Source organism: Tupaia chinensis, unplaced genomic scaffold, assembly GCF_000334495.1.
Source record: "Tupaia chinensis unplaced genomic scaffold, TupChi_1.0 Scaffold000355_1, whole genome shotgun sequence".
Lineage (NCBI taxonomy): Eukaryota > Metazoa > Chordata > Mammalia > Scandentia > Tupaiidae > Tupaia > Tupaia belangeri.
In genome coordinates this window covers 619,692-635,698 of record NW_006159850.1, presented here as the reverse complement: position 1 = coordinate 635,698, position 16,007 = coordinate 619,692, and the positions used below count along the sequence as shown (strand labels likewise).

General features: G+C 67.2%; 2 protein-coding genes and 1 long non-coding RNA gene across 5 annotated transcripts in view; all 3 read left to right on the top strand.

The window, feature by feature from the left end:
• Window positions 1–5,057, top strand: part of ACSF3 (acyl-CoA synthetase family member 3) — a 22,272-nt gene extending 17,215 nt beyond the window's left edge. For 2 of the 3 annotated variants that reach the window (XM_006152534.2, XM_006152533.2), the window contains 4 exons: window positions 85–211; window positions 3,525–3,659; window positions 3,982–4,093; window positions 4,453–5,057. In XM_006152534.2, the coding sequence (XP_006152596.1) occupies window positions 85–211; window positions 3,525–3,659; window positions 3,982–4,093; window positions 4,453–4,570 (492 nt within the window). In that variant the 3' untranslated portion in view covers window positions 4,571–5,057. Of the gene's footprint in view, window positions 1–84; window positions 212–1,267; window positions 1,365–3,524; window positions 3,660–3,981; window positions 4,094–4,452 lie in introns of those variants that run through there. The other variant, XM_006152535.3, reaches the window with a different exon arrangement.
• Window positions 5,058–9,616: 4,559 nt separating this feature from the next.
• Window positions 9,617–12,664, top strand: LOC106735301 (uncharacterized). The gene is made up of 2 exons (XR_001370656.1): window positions 9,617–11,257; window positions 12,264–12,664. It is a non-coding gene; the product is annotated as an uncharacterized LOC106735301 (long non-coding RNA).
• Window positions 12,665–13,204: 540 nt separating this feature from the next.
• The window catches only part of CDH15 (cadherin 15), a 13,439-nt gene continuing 10,636 nt past the window's right edge, over window positions 13,205–16,007 (top strand). The window contains exon 1 of the mRNA XM_014589426.2: window positions 13,205–13,380. Within this exon, the coding sequence (XP_014444912.1) occupies window positions 13,339–13,380 (42 nt within the window). The 5' untranslated portion in view covers window positions 13,205–13,338. The remainder of the gene's footprint in view (window positions 13,381–16,007) is intronic.

Genomic DNA, 16,007 nt, shown 5'->3' with positions numbered 1-16,007 from the left:
GCGCCCCCACCCGCGCTGTGGGGGGACCCCGGTACCCAGAGGCTTGTGCCCGGCCCTGACCACACACCTGCCTCCGTTCTGCAGGTGACCCCAGGGTTCGAGGAACAGGAGGGGGAGCTGCTGGTCAGGGGGCCCTCTGTGTTTCGGGAGTACTGGGACAGGCCGGAAGAGACCAGGAGTGCGTTCACCACAGACGGCTGGTTTAAAACAGGTAGGCCTTGCTCTGCGGGCGGGAGTGTGATGCCCACTCAGGCTGCATCTGCATTGGTGTCCCCAGGCCGGGGGTTCCCAGGTAACGGGTGCACACGCCTCATGCCCCAGCCCCGAGAGGCGTTGCTAAGACCCATGTCCCTCGGGAGGAGCCAGGAGCCCCAGGCCTGCACCAAGCCCCGCGTCCCTCGGAGGTGGACCTGCCTCCCCTCATGGGCTGGGGCCCCCCACGGCCAGGCACGCTGCTGTCCCTCACCGGAGACCTGCCACCCAGCCCTCTGCACAGCCTCTGCACGGCGGGGCCTGCTCCACCTCTGCTCCACGGCAGCCAGGTGGCCACGAGCCCAGGACCCGTTGCTCCTGGTGCGTGCTGGCAGGCCCGCTGCCCCCTTGGCAGCTTCCTCCCAAGTCGCAGCCGAGAGCCTGCCCCGAGCGGCAGCTCCCATCCGTCCTGTGAGACTCTGGCCCTGACCCTGGAACACCCAGCCGAGGCAGCTGGACCAGGGTCGGGCAGAGCCCACAGTGGCCCGTCCTCTCCCACCCGTTTCCGAGATGGCGAACACGCATGCTTTGTTTCCCAGAGGCCTGTGGCCCGCGTCAGGACGTGTTCAGTGCCAGATCTGGCCCAGCACGCCCTGCAGGGAGCCGAGCTGAGGGGGGAGGGACTCGATGAAGACGGCAGGGTGGCTGGAACTGGCCCTGGGCACACGCTGCTGAGGCCGCTGTCCCTGCGGACGGGCAGGCGGTCGTCAGCCCTTTGGGCCCGAGGTCCTGGGTGACGGAGTGGCCGGGAGGTGAGCCTCGGGTGCTGGGGACCGGCGTCCCTGCAGTCATGAACGCAGCGTGTGGGCTTTGAGGGTTCCCCGCTCCGGGCCGAGTCCCTGCCTGGCCCGTAGTCTGGCCGGCCGCGTCTACCTGGGACCCCGAAGTGCTCCCTGGGCTTCGCTTTCCCTCAGACGTGCGTCCTCCCGAGTAGCCATGGTCAGCAGAACCCAGTGTCCTGAGGCGGGGAGGGACAAGGACCGCCCGGCAACCCCGGTGTCCTGTCCCCTTGCAGCCGGCAGGTGCGTGGGACACTTGAGCTTTGCAGCGGCTGCCCCTTGAGCCCCAGGGCAAAGGCCAGCGCCCAGAGACACCGTGCGGCTTGGCACACCCATCCTGCAGGCCCTGCCGGATACAGCGTGTGCACGCAGCCACCGGGCTTGTCTGAGTGGCCCCTGCCGTGTCCTCGGAGAGCAGGGCTCTGGTCCCGCGCCGACTGGGAGACCAGCCTTGCCCAAGGCCGCCCCGCCGTGTTTAAGTCCAGAGGAAACAGGGGTTTCGTCTTTGAGCACACAGGAGCCCACACGTGCATCTGGCCAGTCACGGGCTCACCGAGCTGCCGGGGTCAGTGACAGGACATGGCAGGGGGCCTGGCTGTGCTCCCACGGGAAGAGCGCCTGCGTCCGCCGCTATAGACGTGTCCAGGAGGAAGCAGCTGGAGTCGGGTCCTGCTTCGCGGCGCAGTGCTGCCGACAGGGAGGGGCGTGTGCTTAACTGGCTCTTGGGGTGGCGGGGAGCTGCCAGCCGGTCATAGCTCATTAGCCACTCAGACGTCATGAGCACGCAATCAGCCCCAGCTGCCGCTCCCGTGGGGAGAGCACAGGATTAACTAGAAGCCAGGGTGGATTCAACCTAACCCCTTCCCCGCCTGCCCTCCACACACCGGCCGGTGTAGGCTGGACAGCGGAAGTGCAGCCTGGCGGAAGCCAGGGCCCGTGTGAGGAGAGGCCGCCCGCATGGCCACCACACTCTGGGTGCCTGCCTGCCCACAGCTGCCCTGCCTGTAACCTGTCGCTGGCTGTGTCCAGGCCCCAGGGCACCTGGGGCTCCCTCGGTACCTCCTGACCCTGCCGACCCAGGAGCACACAGGCCCGCTCGGCCCAGGGCGCGGCAGGTCCTGGAGGTGGTGTCCTTGGCACCTTGGTGGGGTCCGCTGGTCTCTGCTGGGTGTGTGCAGTGGGCAGATGGCAGCCCTTTCGAGGGCAGGTCCCCACAGTCTGGGACAGACAGACCCAGGGAGGGGGGCCTGACAAGCGCCACAGGCCACAGCCTTGATTCCAGGAGAGTCAGCTAGGGGACGGCAGGTGGGGACAGGGCCTGTGGGTCGAGGGGCCTTGCTCAGTAAGGAGCAGGAGCAGGGGTGACACAGGGCCCCGGCCCCCAGCTCAGCGTCAGCTCAGGGCCTGTGTGGCGGCTGTCGCGGGGTCTTGGGTCCAGTTTCTGTGTGGGGGCCATTGCGGGGTCTGGGTGTGGACTCTCATGGATGGACAGACCTACGGAGAGGAAGCCAGTCACACAGCTCCCTGCCCCAGGGGCCTGCTGGGCCGATGAGCTGGCAGTGTCCAGCCCGTCCGCATGGCCTTACCTGTCACAGCCACGAACTGGTCGCACGTGGGCGGGCGGTGCGTTGGGCGCCGTGGGGAGCCCTGGCACCCAGGCCCCACCCTCCTGGTTAATGGACTAGACAGTGCCAGAGCCACAGGCCGCTGGGAGAAGGGATGGATGGGCCTCCGACAGGCGTGACCTGGTGAAGTGTGAGCAGAGGCGGGCCTCAGCGCTGCTCAGGGTAAGGCAGGTGTCCACACAGGAACGCACGCGCTTGTGTGTGCACACACACTCTCACTACGTGAACATGCAGGGCCCCGCCTCGGGCTCAGAGCGCACACCCGAGTCACCCACGGGGCCCGGCCCGCTCCCGTTCCTAGCGGCTGGCAGTACCCTGGGAGTGCGAGAACGTGCCTGTGGTGGTGTCTCATGGGCCTTGGCTGGGCAGGAGACTCCCACGCCAGCCCCTGTCCTTCGTGTGCGTGCTGACCCTGCCTCCCAGCCTGCCCCGTCCTCCATGTCCGGGCGGCCCCATCCTCCTCCGCGTCCAGGCGGCCCCCGTCCTCCTCTGCGTCGGGGCTGTGTCTGGGCTGCCCCCGTCTACAGTGGCCCAGCGGGAGGGCCTGGTACTGCCGTACGCTAGCTGTCCCGAGTTGGGGTTGAAGCCACCTAGCTGAGCGTCACTGCACATTCAGAAACGCCACGCCCCGCTGTCAGCTGGTGGTTCTTGAACACAGGCAGGAACGGACAGCCGCAGCGGCTCAGGAGCACAGCGCCCTGTCCCCATGGCCTCTGCAGGCTCTGGGCCCGGGGTGCAGCGGCCCCAAGGCGGGCCTGGCCAGGACGCACCCCAAACCCCACCCACCTGCAGTGCCCGGGGCTTGCCTTCTGGGGGGTTGGGGGCCGGGCGGGGCCGCCAGGCAGTGCCAGCATGGTCCGCTCCTCAGGGGACACGGCCGTGTTTAAGGACGGAAGGTACTGGATCCTGGGCCGCACCTCCGTGGACATCATCAAGACGGGGGGCTACAAGGTCAGCGCCCTGGAAGTGGAGCGCCACCTGCTGGCACACCCCAGCATTGCAGGTGAGTGGCCCTGAGCTCACGCGTGGCCTTGGGTGCAGCCCAGCCGGGGAGGCCCAGTTCAGGCGGTACCACCCTCGGTGCCTGACCGGGGCCTCGACCAGCACCAGCAGGGCCCTCTGAGACTCGGCTCCCACAGCCCCTTAACCTGCTTCCCACCGCATCTCCCTCCCGTGTGGCTTCCAGGCCTGGTGGGATGTGCCACAGCAAGCCCGTCCCCATGGCCCCAAGGCCCCACAGGGTGACCGGAGCAGGACCTCGAGGACAGGGTGGCAGTTCCCAGAGCCCTCCCCTCAGTTGCTGAGGGTCCCATCTCTGTCCTCAGATGTGGCTGTGATTGGAGTTCCAGACGTGACCTGGGGCCAGCGGGTCACAGCTGTGGTGGCCCTCAGAGAAGGACACTCGCTGTCACAGAGGGAGCTCAAGGAGTGGGCCAGGTAGGGCTGTGTGCAGGTGGCCTGGGGGCAGGGGCCATCGCCGTGCTGGTCTGGGGCAGTGCCCACCGCTGCAGGCTGCGGAGGCCCGGGTGGGCAGTGAGGCCCCAGGCTGGAGCCGGGTGTAGAACCCTGAGGCCCCGCCCGCAGGGTATGCGAGGCCTCCACATGTGCCCGTGGCTGCAGGACGGTGTCTGCGGCTCTCAGCCTCCCGCCGCTGCCCACCTGCCGCCCTGCCGTCGCCCTGGGTAGGCCTGCCCTTCCTCAGGGCGTGACCCGCGCGGCGTGCTTGCACGATGCCGGTTGCTCCTCACACGCACGGGCAGGGCAGGGGGTGCTCACGCGCCCGCCCGTCTCGGCAGGAGCGTCCTGGCGCCCTACGCTGTGCCCTCGGAGCTCCTGCTGGTGGAGGCCATCCCGCGGAACCAGATGGGCAAAGTGGGCAAGAAGGAGCTGCTCAGACGGTTCTACCCCAAGTGACCGGGACCGCCCCGCCACGGCCCGCTCCCCGAGGGACCGTGACTCCACAGGGGACAAGTGCTGCCCGTCGGGAGCCCGTCTGTTAGAGCTGACCTGACAGGCTGGAGGCCCCAGGACCGGCCTGCCCTGTGACCCCTGCGCTGGGGGATGTCCTCGCCCCGCCCGGTGCTGTGGAGTGGAAGCCCTCACGTCCACCCACCAAGGCCCCGCCTCCCTCCCAGACCGCTCCTGCCACGCACACTGCAAGTCGCAGCTGTCACGCCACGCCCCCTCGAGGCCCCAGGTGGGCAGTGTGCAACACGGGGACCCCATCCCCAGGGCCTGACAGCCTGCCCTGCTCCCCTGCCCGAGGCCTGGGCCAGTCAGCTCCCCTCCGGGACAGGCCTGCTGGAACTCAGGAAACCTTGCCTGTGGGATCCTGGGGTGGGCGTGGCGAGATTTGTGCCGATTCTGCCGACCCCAACCTGGACCTGTCTTTCAGCCCTGAGATGTCTGATTCTCGAGTCACGTGGAGCCGTGTGCTTTGTGCGTGAGCACATGCCACCCACACCTGAATGGTGCCACCAGCGTCCCTCTGAGAACAGGCGTGTGTGCCCTGTGGGGGCGATGCCCGCCCTGCTGTCCTGGGTCACGCTTCTCCTGGGGAGTGTGCACGCCCCGCCCCCCCATGCCCGCTCAGTCCCTGCCTGGCCTGAGACCCAGGCAGCCCCCTGCCCTGTCAGAGTGACGGCAGGAGGCTTCCAGGAGGCCCCTCTGGGCTGGGTGAGAACCTGGTGGCACCCGCAGGGGCCCAGGCTCCCGGAGCTGCCCTCTGGACTTGCAGATGGGCCCAAGGCGCTCCAGCTCCTGCGTAGGCCGCCTGGGGCAGGGGGCTGGGAGGGCCCCAGGTCTGGGCAGTGTGACCCACGCTGCGGCCCCAGGTGCACTCGTGCCTTCCCCACCCCTTCCTCACGGCAGGTGGGGTGGAGCGGGCAATGCCGCCCTGCCCTCCACACTGTGCCCGAGGACCCCTCCGGGAGCCCCAACACCCTGCTGCCTGCTCCTGACTCTGCCCACGGGCCTGCTCTGGGGCCTCTGGGCCTGGCTGGGAGTGGGAGCTGTTCCCTCGGGACCCTCTGTGGGGCTGGTGATCCCTGCCCTCCCCAGCTGCCCCAGGACTGCGCCCCAGCCTTGGTCTGTACCAGGAGACAGCAGGCCGCCGTGTCGGGTGGTGTGTCTAAGCTGGCCGTGCCCACACGGGGGACGCACACGTCTGCACACACGCCTCCCCCCCGCCCCCCGAGCCCTAGCAGTTGGGCTCCCCTTCCTGCTGCCGCATCTCTGGTCAGCATGAGGGTCACGTCCCTGCTGCACCCAGCCCTTCTAGAACATTCCTGACCCGCAGGTGTGCTGCACTGGAGCCTGTGGTGGGACTAGGGTAGGGGTCGGCTTGCCGGTACCACGCGCCCTTGGCTAGAACGTCCCGTGTCGCACTCGCCTCGTGGGGATGAGGTTGCTAGAGAGGAAGTGGCTGTGAGGGTGCCCGTGGCCGTCAGCGAAGGCGGCTGCGTGGTCTGTGTGGCCCCCGACACGCCATTCCTAAAGCTCAGGGGAGTGCCTGGCACCTTGAAGGACGGCCACAGGCAGTAGCCTGGGCCCCCACCGGGACACCGGGCCTCGGGCCAGTCCCCTGCCCCCCTGCCCTTGCCCTAAGGCAAGGCCCTCCCTGAGCTCTCGACAGGAGGCCGCAGGCTGTGCTGAGTGGGGGCCGGGTCGTGGCCGGTAGGGATAGGCTCCTATGGACGCAGCACTGCCCACCCCAGAGCCCTGGTCTGCTCCGCCAGGACCGGAGGCTGGAGAGTGCCCTGGGCAGCGCCCCGTGGCTGGTACCCAGGGGAAGACCAGCCTTAGCGGGTGGGGCCGGGACGACTCGACCGGCTGCTGCTGGCCTCAGGGCTGGGGCTCCACTGTGCCAACTGCTGTGACAGCGGCCCGTCAGCCCTCAGCTGCTGGGGCTGGTAATGGCAGCACCTCCCGTCCCCGTCCCCGTCCCAAGACAACCCCGTGATCTGGAGCTAAGCCAGGACGAGGGTTTGCAGAGTCTCTGCACCTCACAGTTGCCATGACCGTGACCTGCCTCACCTCAGCTCACGCACAGGATGGGCCCCGGGGAGGCACCTTGAAACCAGGCTGACAGCAGCATCTGGCCAGGAGAGGAGGGCTTGCATGTAGGCAGGGCAGGGGCTGCAGGGCGGAGGGCGGGGCGGAGCAGCGTCCACAGGGCAGGGGCCAGTGGGGCAGTGTCTGCAGGGCAGGGCAGGGGCAGGGTCGTCGGGGCAGGGGTGAGCCCAGGGCAGGCCCAGGGGCTGCCAGTGCCCTCCGCGGGGCTGGAGGCCGCATGCTGGGGTGGGGCAGGGTGGGGGCAGCCTGGAGTGCAGACCCTGTCCAGGTCCCTGGCACCGACACCGGCCAGGGCCGCCACGGCCCACCTGTACCTGTCCAGCACAGCATCCCATGCCCCGCCCTCCTGGGTCAGAGCACCTGGGATGGGCACCGGTGTCCCCAGCACAGAGCAAGGCCACCGAGGCCCAGTGGGCACTGGGCACTCAAGGGCCGTCCTCCCAGGGCCCCGCATGCTGGGAGGCCCCATTCATGTCCACCTCCCATGTGCCCCACAGGCCTCAGCTTGGGGCTCAGAGGTGAAAGAGCGGGTAGGGCCGGGTGATCCCCACACGAGAGCCAGACACCACCCACGCTGGCGAGGTGCCCCAGCCAGTGGGCACAGTGGGCTCGGCACCACAGTCTCATGGCGTTCTAGGCGGGGTAGGAGGAGGCCCTGGTGCCGCAGCCCCGGCTCCAGCCCACAGTGCATCCCCACGGGGCACAGCACACACACCAGGCTCCGGCTGCCCCTCTGGCCCATGTCGGTGAGTTTTACTGGAGTGGGTGTCCCATCAGATCCAGCTCATAAATGGCTCTAGGAACGCGGCCATCTGGAGAGACCTGTGTCCTGACCTGCCCTCCACTAGCACCGTCCCCTCCCTGCTGCAAAGCGCATCCCCACGGGGTGATCCGCACCCACCTGGTTAGGACGCCAGGACCGGAGCAGGGAGGGTGCAGTGCAGGCGTCTGCTGGCTGTGTCCACAGCTCCCGTTGCCCCTGACCTGTCCAGCGTGGGAGCTTCGCGAGCAGGACAGCCGGGAGAGGGCTCTGGGTCTGGGGACACGGGAAGACAGCGTGTGCAAGGCCCATCGCCCCTTCCCACCTCCCAGCCCAGCCCTGACAACCGCCTCCCAGCTGCTGCTCATGCCTCACCGGGGATCCCTGGAGCTGCACTGCCCCCTGCTGGTGCCGGAAGGTGTGCCAGGCACCAGGCCAGGTGCAGGGCCCAGGGCCACTGCCCAGCCAGGTGCTCCAACTCACAGGGTAGCAGTCAAGGCCAGCCTCGGGTTGCAGGGCACGCGGTGGCAGCTCAGAGACAGCCCCAGAAGGCTTGACCAGGCTGGCCTCCAGTGCCCCTCTGCCCAGCTCACACGGACAGATCCTGCTTGGGCCACCGGAGGGCCTGGCAGAGAGGCCTGTGGGGTCTGCAAACACCTGCTCCACACACTCCTTCCAACCTGCTGTCTGTCTGTCCATGTTTTTTGCTTTGTTTTTTTAATTTTTTAGGGACCAGCAGGTGACATCATGGTTAGGTCGCTGGACTCCCACATGGTCAACTGCAGTTCGAGTCCCAGACCCGGTAGCTTAAACTCACGCCGGGCGTGTGTGTGTGTGTGTGTGCCCAAGATCCTGAGAGGAGAATGGAGGAGAAGGGATTGCGGCGTGTTTCTGTCTCTCTGTCTCTCTCTGTCTTTCTGGCGAGTGCACGTGCCATATAGCAAAAACCTCTCCCCACAAAAACAGTTTTAATTTACAATTAGTTTTATTTCTTATTAATTTTAAAATTTACCATAGGGCATGTGTGCCCACCAGAGAGAGAGGAAAGTGAGAAAGCAAGCCAGCAGGTCCAGGACTTGAACCGCAGTCAGCCATGTGGGAGTCCAGCACCCCAACCACCATGCCACCTGCAGACGCCTGTCCATGGAGTTTAAATGCCCCCCATGTCGTACCCGGTGAATAGCCACTGTGTGTGCAGGAGAGGGTGTTAAGGGCTCTGATAGACAGCAGCCCCAAACACAGGCGCCACTCGGCCCTCCTATACCCCTGCACGCCATCCTGCAGCTGCCAGAGGGAGACCTAGCCGGTAGCAGGCCCACGCCTGCCACGCTCCCTGGCCCCGCCACACAGCCCTGCTCCATCCGGTCTCCTCCACCCCTGGAGGCATTTCAGGGACTGGAGGCCCCTCTGCAGGACCCCCTGCCCCTCCTGGCCCCAGGGGCCAGCCCAGAGTCCAGGCACCCCAAGTTCACACCTGGAACAAGGGCGTCCTCTCCTGGCAGGTGGTGCTGCCTGTCCGCAGCCCTGCTCCCGTCTGTCTGTCCGTCCTCCGCATAGTAACTGCATACAGGCGCCGGGTGCCATGTGGCAGCTGGGTCATCACGCACCAAGCGAGGTCCCGGCCACATCATGAGGGCCCTGTGCGGTGGGTGGTGTGGCTGGGCGTCACAGCGCCAGGCATGGCGGGCTGTCAGCATCTCTGGTCTCTGCTCTGGTGCAGTCGCCAGGCCCACTTCCTTGGCTGGGGGCTGAGCCCCAGACAGACCAGGCTCCCGAGCCGTCAGAGAGGGGGCTGATTTCAGCACAGCCTCCAAGCCACGCCCACTGTCCTGCTTCCGGGCAGCTGGGCGCAACCCCTCCAACTGTCACCTTACCCTGACCCTGAGCCCCAGCCCAAGCCTGCCAGGCCCAGCTGGTCCCCCTGCCTCAGTGTCTGGGCTCTGCGCCCAGCAGGTATGTGGGTGCTCAGAGACGTCCTGTGCAGCCCGGGTTCTGGCCCGTAGGACCAAGTGGTCCCTGGGTCAGTGGCTGCTGTGTGGCCCGCTGTGTGTCCAGGTAGTCTCACACATGCCTGTGCACCTGGCGGCCTCAGCCGTCCCAGGGCTGCTCCAGCAGTGCACCCCATCTGCTCTGCCGTGCTCACCCTGAGAAAGCTGGGCACTGCTTAGGCTTGCCCAGCCCCTGTCCCCTCCTAGTCTCCCCACCCACAGCCAAGCTCCCCACACGGGGCCGCCCCTCCCCTTCACAGGCAAGCTGTGAAGACCGCTTTGCACCCCGCTGGGCCTGGGGGTGAGCTGGGAACTGGAGGAAGCAGGGTCATCCAGGGAGCGGAGGTGGGGACAGCCAGGAGGTTTGCTGAACCTCATAGGTGGGAGGGTGCTGCTCAGGCACCAGGCTCTCACTTGGCCACCCCCGCAGCCCCTCTTTCTGGTATCCTACCCCATCTCCCACACCTGCCCTGCATGCACAAGCCCCGCTCCCCCTACCCAGGGCTTACCCACAGGCCTCACCTGTCTTGCCCCTCCCACTCTGTGCCCCACCCACAGCCTCCCCCACCCCGCCCACTCACCCCGGCCCTCATGCACCTGCGCGCCCACACCTGCGGTGTGAGGTGTGCTGGGGGACTGAGTGTGGGGAGGGTGAGGAAGGGTGCAGCCGTGCGGGACTGCCTGGAATGTTGGGAAGAAGGGGGCCCTCAGAGGTCACTGGTCCTGGAGCCCACCCCATCCTTTGACACAAGAGGCGGGAGACTTGGGACTGGACCTCCAGCCAGCCAAGCCCACCCCTGTGCCAAGCCGCTGGTCCTCGGTGCAGCTGGGACAAGTTGAGGTCTGGCTGCCATATCCTTCTCAACACCCCCACCCCCAGGCTAGGCTTTGGGGAGACAGATGGTCAGAGCGAGGCTGAGGAAGGGTGGAAAAGGGGTGCAGGAGCAGAGGCGTCTCCCCAAGCCTGTTTCCAGGTGGGGGGCCGGCAGTGTGGCCGCCTGCCTCCCCCACAAATACTACAAGGCAGAACCCTATTGCTTCCAGGTAGAGCCTGCAGGGACGGTTCTCTGCCCTCCTGCGGACTCCGGAGCCTCCTGCAGCCTGGCCTCTTCCAAGCAGGCCTGGACACAGATGGCGCCACCCTGCACCATCCCACGGTGTCTGCTGCAGCGCGGCCCACAGGTCCTGCACCCTGGCCCGTGTGGCTGTTGGGGCACACTCACTCTGCCGGAGGACAGGCAGACCTGTGGCAAGTGACCCCCACAACGGGAGCTCCCTGGAGACCAGGAGGGGGCAGTGCTGAACCTGGGCACGGGGCCCAGCAGGGAGGGAGGTGTTGAAGGCAGCGTCCCCCCCCCGGCAGCAGGGACATGGGAGTGGCCGAGGAGACCGGAGGGAGTCGAAGAGGAGGGCATTGGGGTGGGCCAGGAGGTGGTGGGAGTGGGAACACAGACACGGGGGAGTCCTTTGGCGAGGCCGGGGGAGTCCTTCGGCGAGGCCGGGCAACCGTGTGAGCATGCCAGTCCAGGTCAGGCTGCCGCGATGCAGGAGCCTCGGCTGTGGGATGGTGGCCGATAGGGGCCTGGGAAGGGATGAGCAGGAAGGCACCTGCACACCCTGGTGTCCTCCCAGCATACCTGTGTCAACTGCTCACTGGGAACCCCAGGATCCTGGCCTAGCTGGTGGAGTCCAGGCAGCACAAGGCCTGAGCGGTGATGCCTGGACCGCCCACCCTCCCTGTCCAGTCGTGGCAGGGTGGGGGCCTGATATGCACGAGAGGTGAGCAAGCCCTTCCCCTGCACACCTGCTGGGAGCTCAGGTGGTCGGGTGGCCCACCCTACTCTGCAGTTCCCTAAGACATGCCTCTCTGCATGGGATGGGATTCCTGGTTCCCTTTTGGGGTGTGAGCAGGTACAAAGGTATTAGAAAGCCCCTCACCTAGGGGAGCTTGGTTCAGAGAGGAGGCAACGGGGCCCCACACAAGGACCCGAGGGCAGGACGGCTGTAAGTGCCAGTGGGGGGACTCAAGAGGCCCTCTCTGCAAGTGTGCAGAGAACCCTGTAGTGTGGTGAGCGTCACGCCTGTGGTGTGTGTATGGACCCAGGGCCAGCGGGAGCAGCACCCAGCCTGCAGCAGGTGCACATCAGAGCAGGGCAGGTGCAGCAGCTGCCTGCCTGCCCGCGCCCACCTGCCTAGGCTTAGCCCCGGTCTGAGCGCCCTGGCACAGACCCCACCCAGCCCTCCACCTGGCCTGTACTGCACTGGTGCCTCCCGGGAGTGAGAACCTCTTGACTGTCTCCTTGAAGGTGGTTCCTGGCCCCTCCCAGCCGGCCCCAGCCCCTGAGTCTGGAGCCCTAGTGGCCACACCCACCCCAGGCCTCTGGAGACGCAGGCAAGAAGGCTCCCTGGGCCACCAACCCTGACTCTCCACCTGTTTCCTCTTGCCAGCCACAGGAAACTGGGTCCGATCAACAGGGCGGGCCCCCAGAGGGTTCCTGCTGCCCTGGGCATCTGGAGGCCCCCATCCCGAGACCTGCTCTGTGACCTAGCTATGTCTGTGCAGGGCCTTCCTCTGCTGGAGAGGGAACCTCACGGGCAAACCCCAGTCCTGGTGGGACTTCTCCCTAGTTGGGGACACTGGCAACAGCCATGCGCAGTATGGCGCAGACCGTACAGGGGAGAGTGGGTGGGACAGTGTTCAACAGCTCCTAAAATGGAGTCGCTTATGCTGAAATAAAAATGGAGTGCCAAGGCTAAGTTGTTATTAACCAACTTGTTTTTGAAGGTTTTGATCAAGAGTTGTTTTTGCTAAAAGTTTTCACCAAGAATGTCCCAACCAAAATACTTGGGGAGCTCCCTCAGACATCCCCGCAGTGCACGTAAAATCACAGCAACTCTGCATAAAAAGGAGCCAACCACGAGCTCAGAACGGGGCCGTCTGCGTGCACAGAGGATCCTCACGGACTGACCGACTTGCAGCCGCTCTGCCTCCCCGCGTGGTCAAGCTGTCTGCGCGGTCAGGCCTGCGTTGGTCCCAGCGCCAGGACCTGCGGACAGCTGCCTGCGGTCGCTGCGCTCCGCGGGACTCCCCGTCTGCTCGCCCTGCCTACCCGACATAGATGGCTTCGGTCCACGCTCACGCCGCCCAATTTGTAAGCTTCTCCCAAATAAATCTATCGGCAAGGCCGTCGTCTGAGTTTCCGCCGGGGAGGAGGGTCCGCGCCGCCGCGGGTCCCGAGCAGTCTCCGGAAGCACAGCCCCGCCCCGCTGCCCTTGGATAGCAGGTACAAAAGTGAAGTTTGCACATTCTCCGTGGAAGCCTCGCGCCGAGGAAAGGCTCGCGGCCGTGCTCAGGCCCGGGGCGGCCGGGCCGACGGGGAACGAAGAGCCCCGCGCCGCGGCCTCGCCGCCCTGCCGGCAGCCTCCTCCCTCGACTTGCCCTGCACGCTTTGCAGGCCCTGGCCTCTCCAGACTGCGGCCTAACTGCCCTGGCCCGCCTGCCACCGCCTGGGCCCCAGGGCCTCCCGCGGGTCACTCCGCCCTGGGCCCCGCGTTCTGTGGCTCCGCTCTCGGCCGCGGAGTCCTTTGGCTGTCACTCACAAGCCCCGCCCCCGCCCCGCCTGCCCCGCCCCTCCCACACGCGTGCGGTCGATAGGCCCCCGGCTGATCGCTTGCGCTGTCACTCAGCTTCAGGCCCCGCCCAGGCCCCGCCCCGCCTGTACACGTGCGGTCGCTCGGCGCTCAGCCGCCACTTGTGCTGTCACTCAGCCTGGCCGCGCTCTTCGGGTCGCGAGCAGAAGGTGCCGCTCGGGCCGCGGTGCGGGACACTTGCCCTCGCTGCCTGCCTCCGCCACCGCACAATGGACGCCGCGCGGCTCCTCGCCCTCGGACTGCTGGCCCAGGTAAGGCCTTGGCACCCCGCGGTGACCAGCTTCTTCCAGTGGGGCAGGCAGCCTCCCCAGGACTGCTGGCGACCCCGTAGAGGCGCCTGTGAGCTGAGGCCCGAGGGGGTGGGACGGCCGGGTGCTCTGTGCCCAGGGATCCCAGGGGTGTATCCCGCCTCCACCTGGACACGCCTTGGGTGGAATCACTGTGAGCCTGGGGAGCCAGGCTGAGAATGCGTGGTCCCCTGGCTGGGTCCCTGCCGCCGAGGTGCAAGGCCCAGGGTCTGGGGGCCACTGGGCTTGTGGGATCGCTGAAGGAGCAGTGGCCTCCCTGCCTAGGCTTGGCTGGCTTGCAGCCAGCATCCATCGCGGGCACGGAGACCCCGCGTTCAGGGCAGCAGGGGTGGCTGGGCTTGCCCTCCAGGAGCGCCTTCTCTGGGAGTGCCTCCGCCCCGGGAGCCTGGTTCCACCAGCTCTGTCCACACTGGCTGGGTCCCAGGACAGTCACTGAGCCTCTGCCCGAGACCCTGCTGTGCTGCCCAGCTGTGGGGCAGGCCCCTAGGCTGCTGGCCGCCGCCCCCATGTGGGGGAGCAGGGAGGAAGAAGCACAGGCCGCGAGGCTGCCCCTGGTCGGACGGCCTGCTTGTGCCCACGCTGCCAGGCAGTGCTGGGAGGGCCATGGGCCTGGAGGACGTGGTCTCAGTGGAGCGGCCTTGCCTCCTAGGGACTGGACCGGGCAGGGGCTAGGCCATCCTTGGGGACACCAGGACAACCACTCGCCTCAGGGGCTTACAAGAGAGCTTAGCGGGTACAGAGACCCAGCTCTGCCGCAGGGTCTGGGCACCCGCACTGTACCGGATGCTGGCAAAGGGAGTTGGTCCCTTTCCGGCACCCACCCCGGGGTTCCCTGAGCCCCTTCTTCCCGCAGACCTCCTCTGGCTGGCCAGCTCAGGTTTCACTCCCTGGCAGCTGACCAGGCCAGCCAGACCCTTCAGCGGCGGCCCTGCAGCCACCCACGCCCTGGCCACTTCCGCCCTCTTTGGGGACAACGGCCCCATGTCGGCTGCCCACGTCGGCCGGCCCAGCACAGCGTGGTCACTCTCAGACCCAGCCCAGCCCGGCCCCTGCAACCCACACCCCTCTGCACAGCACGGTGGACACCCCACATCCTGGAGCCACCAGTGCCCCCTCCCCCATCACCGTAGGGACAGCTCCTTAAGGACCCCAGTACATCACGGGAGGCCCAGCACTTGCCGAGACGCCCGGAGACCCTTTGCCCCTCTGGGCTGGGGGGTAGCCTTTCAGCAGCCTCCAGGTGAACTGTGCTGCAGGTGGGGTGCCAGAGCCCCAGCGGCCGCTTTTCCCTTCCGGCCCCTCACCTGCTTCCCTCCCAGGGCTAGTACAGAACACCCCTCCCCAAAGACGGCCGGCCGTGGGGGGCCTGCACAGAGCCCCGAGAGGCAGCAGCTCCACCCCCGCCCCGCCAGTGTCTGCCGGGCTCAGGCCTAAGCTGTGCTCTTCCGTCCCCACCTCTGTGAGCCCCAGCAGGCAGGGGTGCCCTCAGGGGACACGGCAGGGCTGGGGATGGCTCCACCCAGACTTGCACTTGGTCACAGCCTGAGATGAGGGGCCACCTCCCGGCCACGTCACCTCTGCCCGCAGCCCCACCGAGTCCCTAACTCCCTAACCCAGAACGAGCTCGTCTGTACCCTACTGGGCTGGCTGGTAGTGCGTCTACACCCACCTGCTGGGGGCATGGAGGGGTGGGGCAAAATCGAGACTCTGACCTGCTGGGAAGGCCCCCAGGCCGTGTCCAGGCCTCAGGGAGCCACGTGGTCTGGGAACAAGCAGCACCGTGGGGGCATTGCAGTGGACGACCCCCCAGCAGTGCTGGAGCTGTCTGCTAGAGCGCAAACCCCCAGGGTCACAGGGAAGCAGCCCCCCACCAGCAGGGTGGCCACCGCCCAGCACAGAGGGTTGTCCTGGCCCCACCCACCACGCACCCTCACCCTCTGAAGCCCGCAGCAGCTGGGGAGGCTCGGCCTGCAGGGGAGGGCAGCCGCTCTGGGCTGGGACGACAGCTGGGCCCATTCTTGGCATGCCTAACCGTCCAGGAACGGGGTGGCTGGGATTCCAGCCCAGGGGAGGGGCTCAGACCTGAGGAGCTGGTGGGAGCCAGGCGGGGGCTTCCTGCCTCCATCCCAGGCACACCACGGTTCCCCGCCAGGCCTTCCTGGCCTCCAGGAGTGTCCTCCTCTGGAAACCCAGAGCACCGCTGTAGGCCAGCCAGAGCCCCCTTGCTGGCCACTCCGCTGCCCCGGGCGAGTGCTGGCTATACCCTCCACCTTCGCCAGACCGGGACGCACTACCGGCTACTTCGGGGCAGTCGGGGAGCATCTGGCCAGGCCCTGCCCTTACTACCTGCTCCACCCTCGAGCCCTGATGGGGCCATAGGGGCCCCCATGCTGTCCACTCTGCTGGACGCAGTAGGTGGCAGCTTGCTCAGCGAGGAGACCTAGGCCAACACGTGAAGCCAAGTCTCCTCGCGCCGGTCAGCCCCCGCAGTGGCCAGCGCCTCCTCTGGGCGCTGTGCCTGGCCTGTGGCGGGGGGCCCCTGCGCGGCGGCGCGGGGCCAACCCACACCG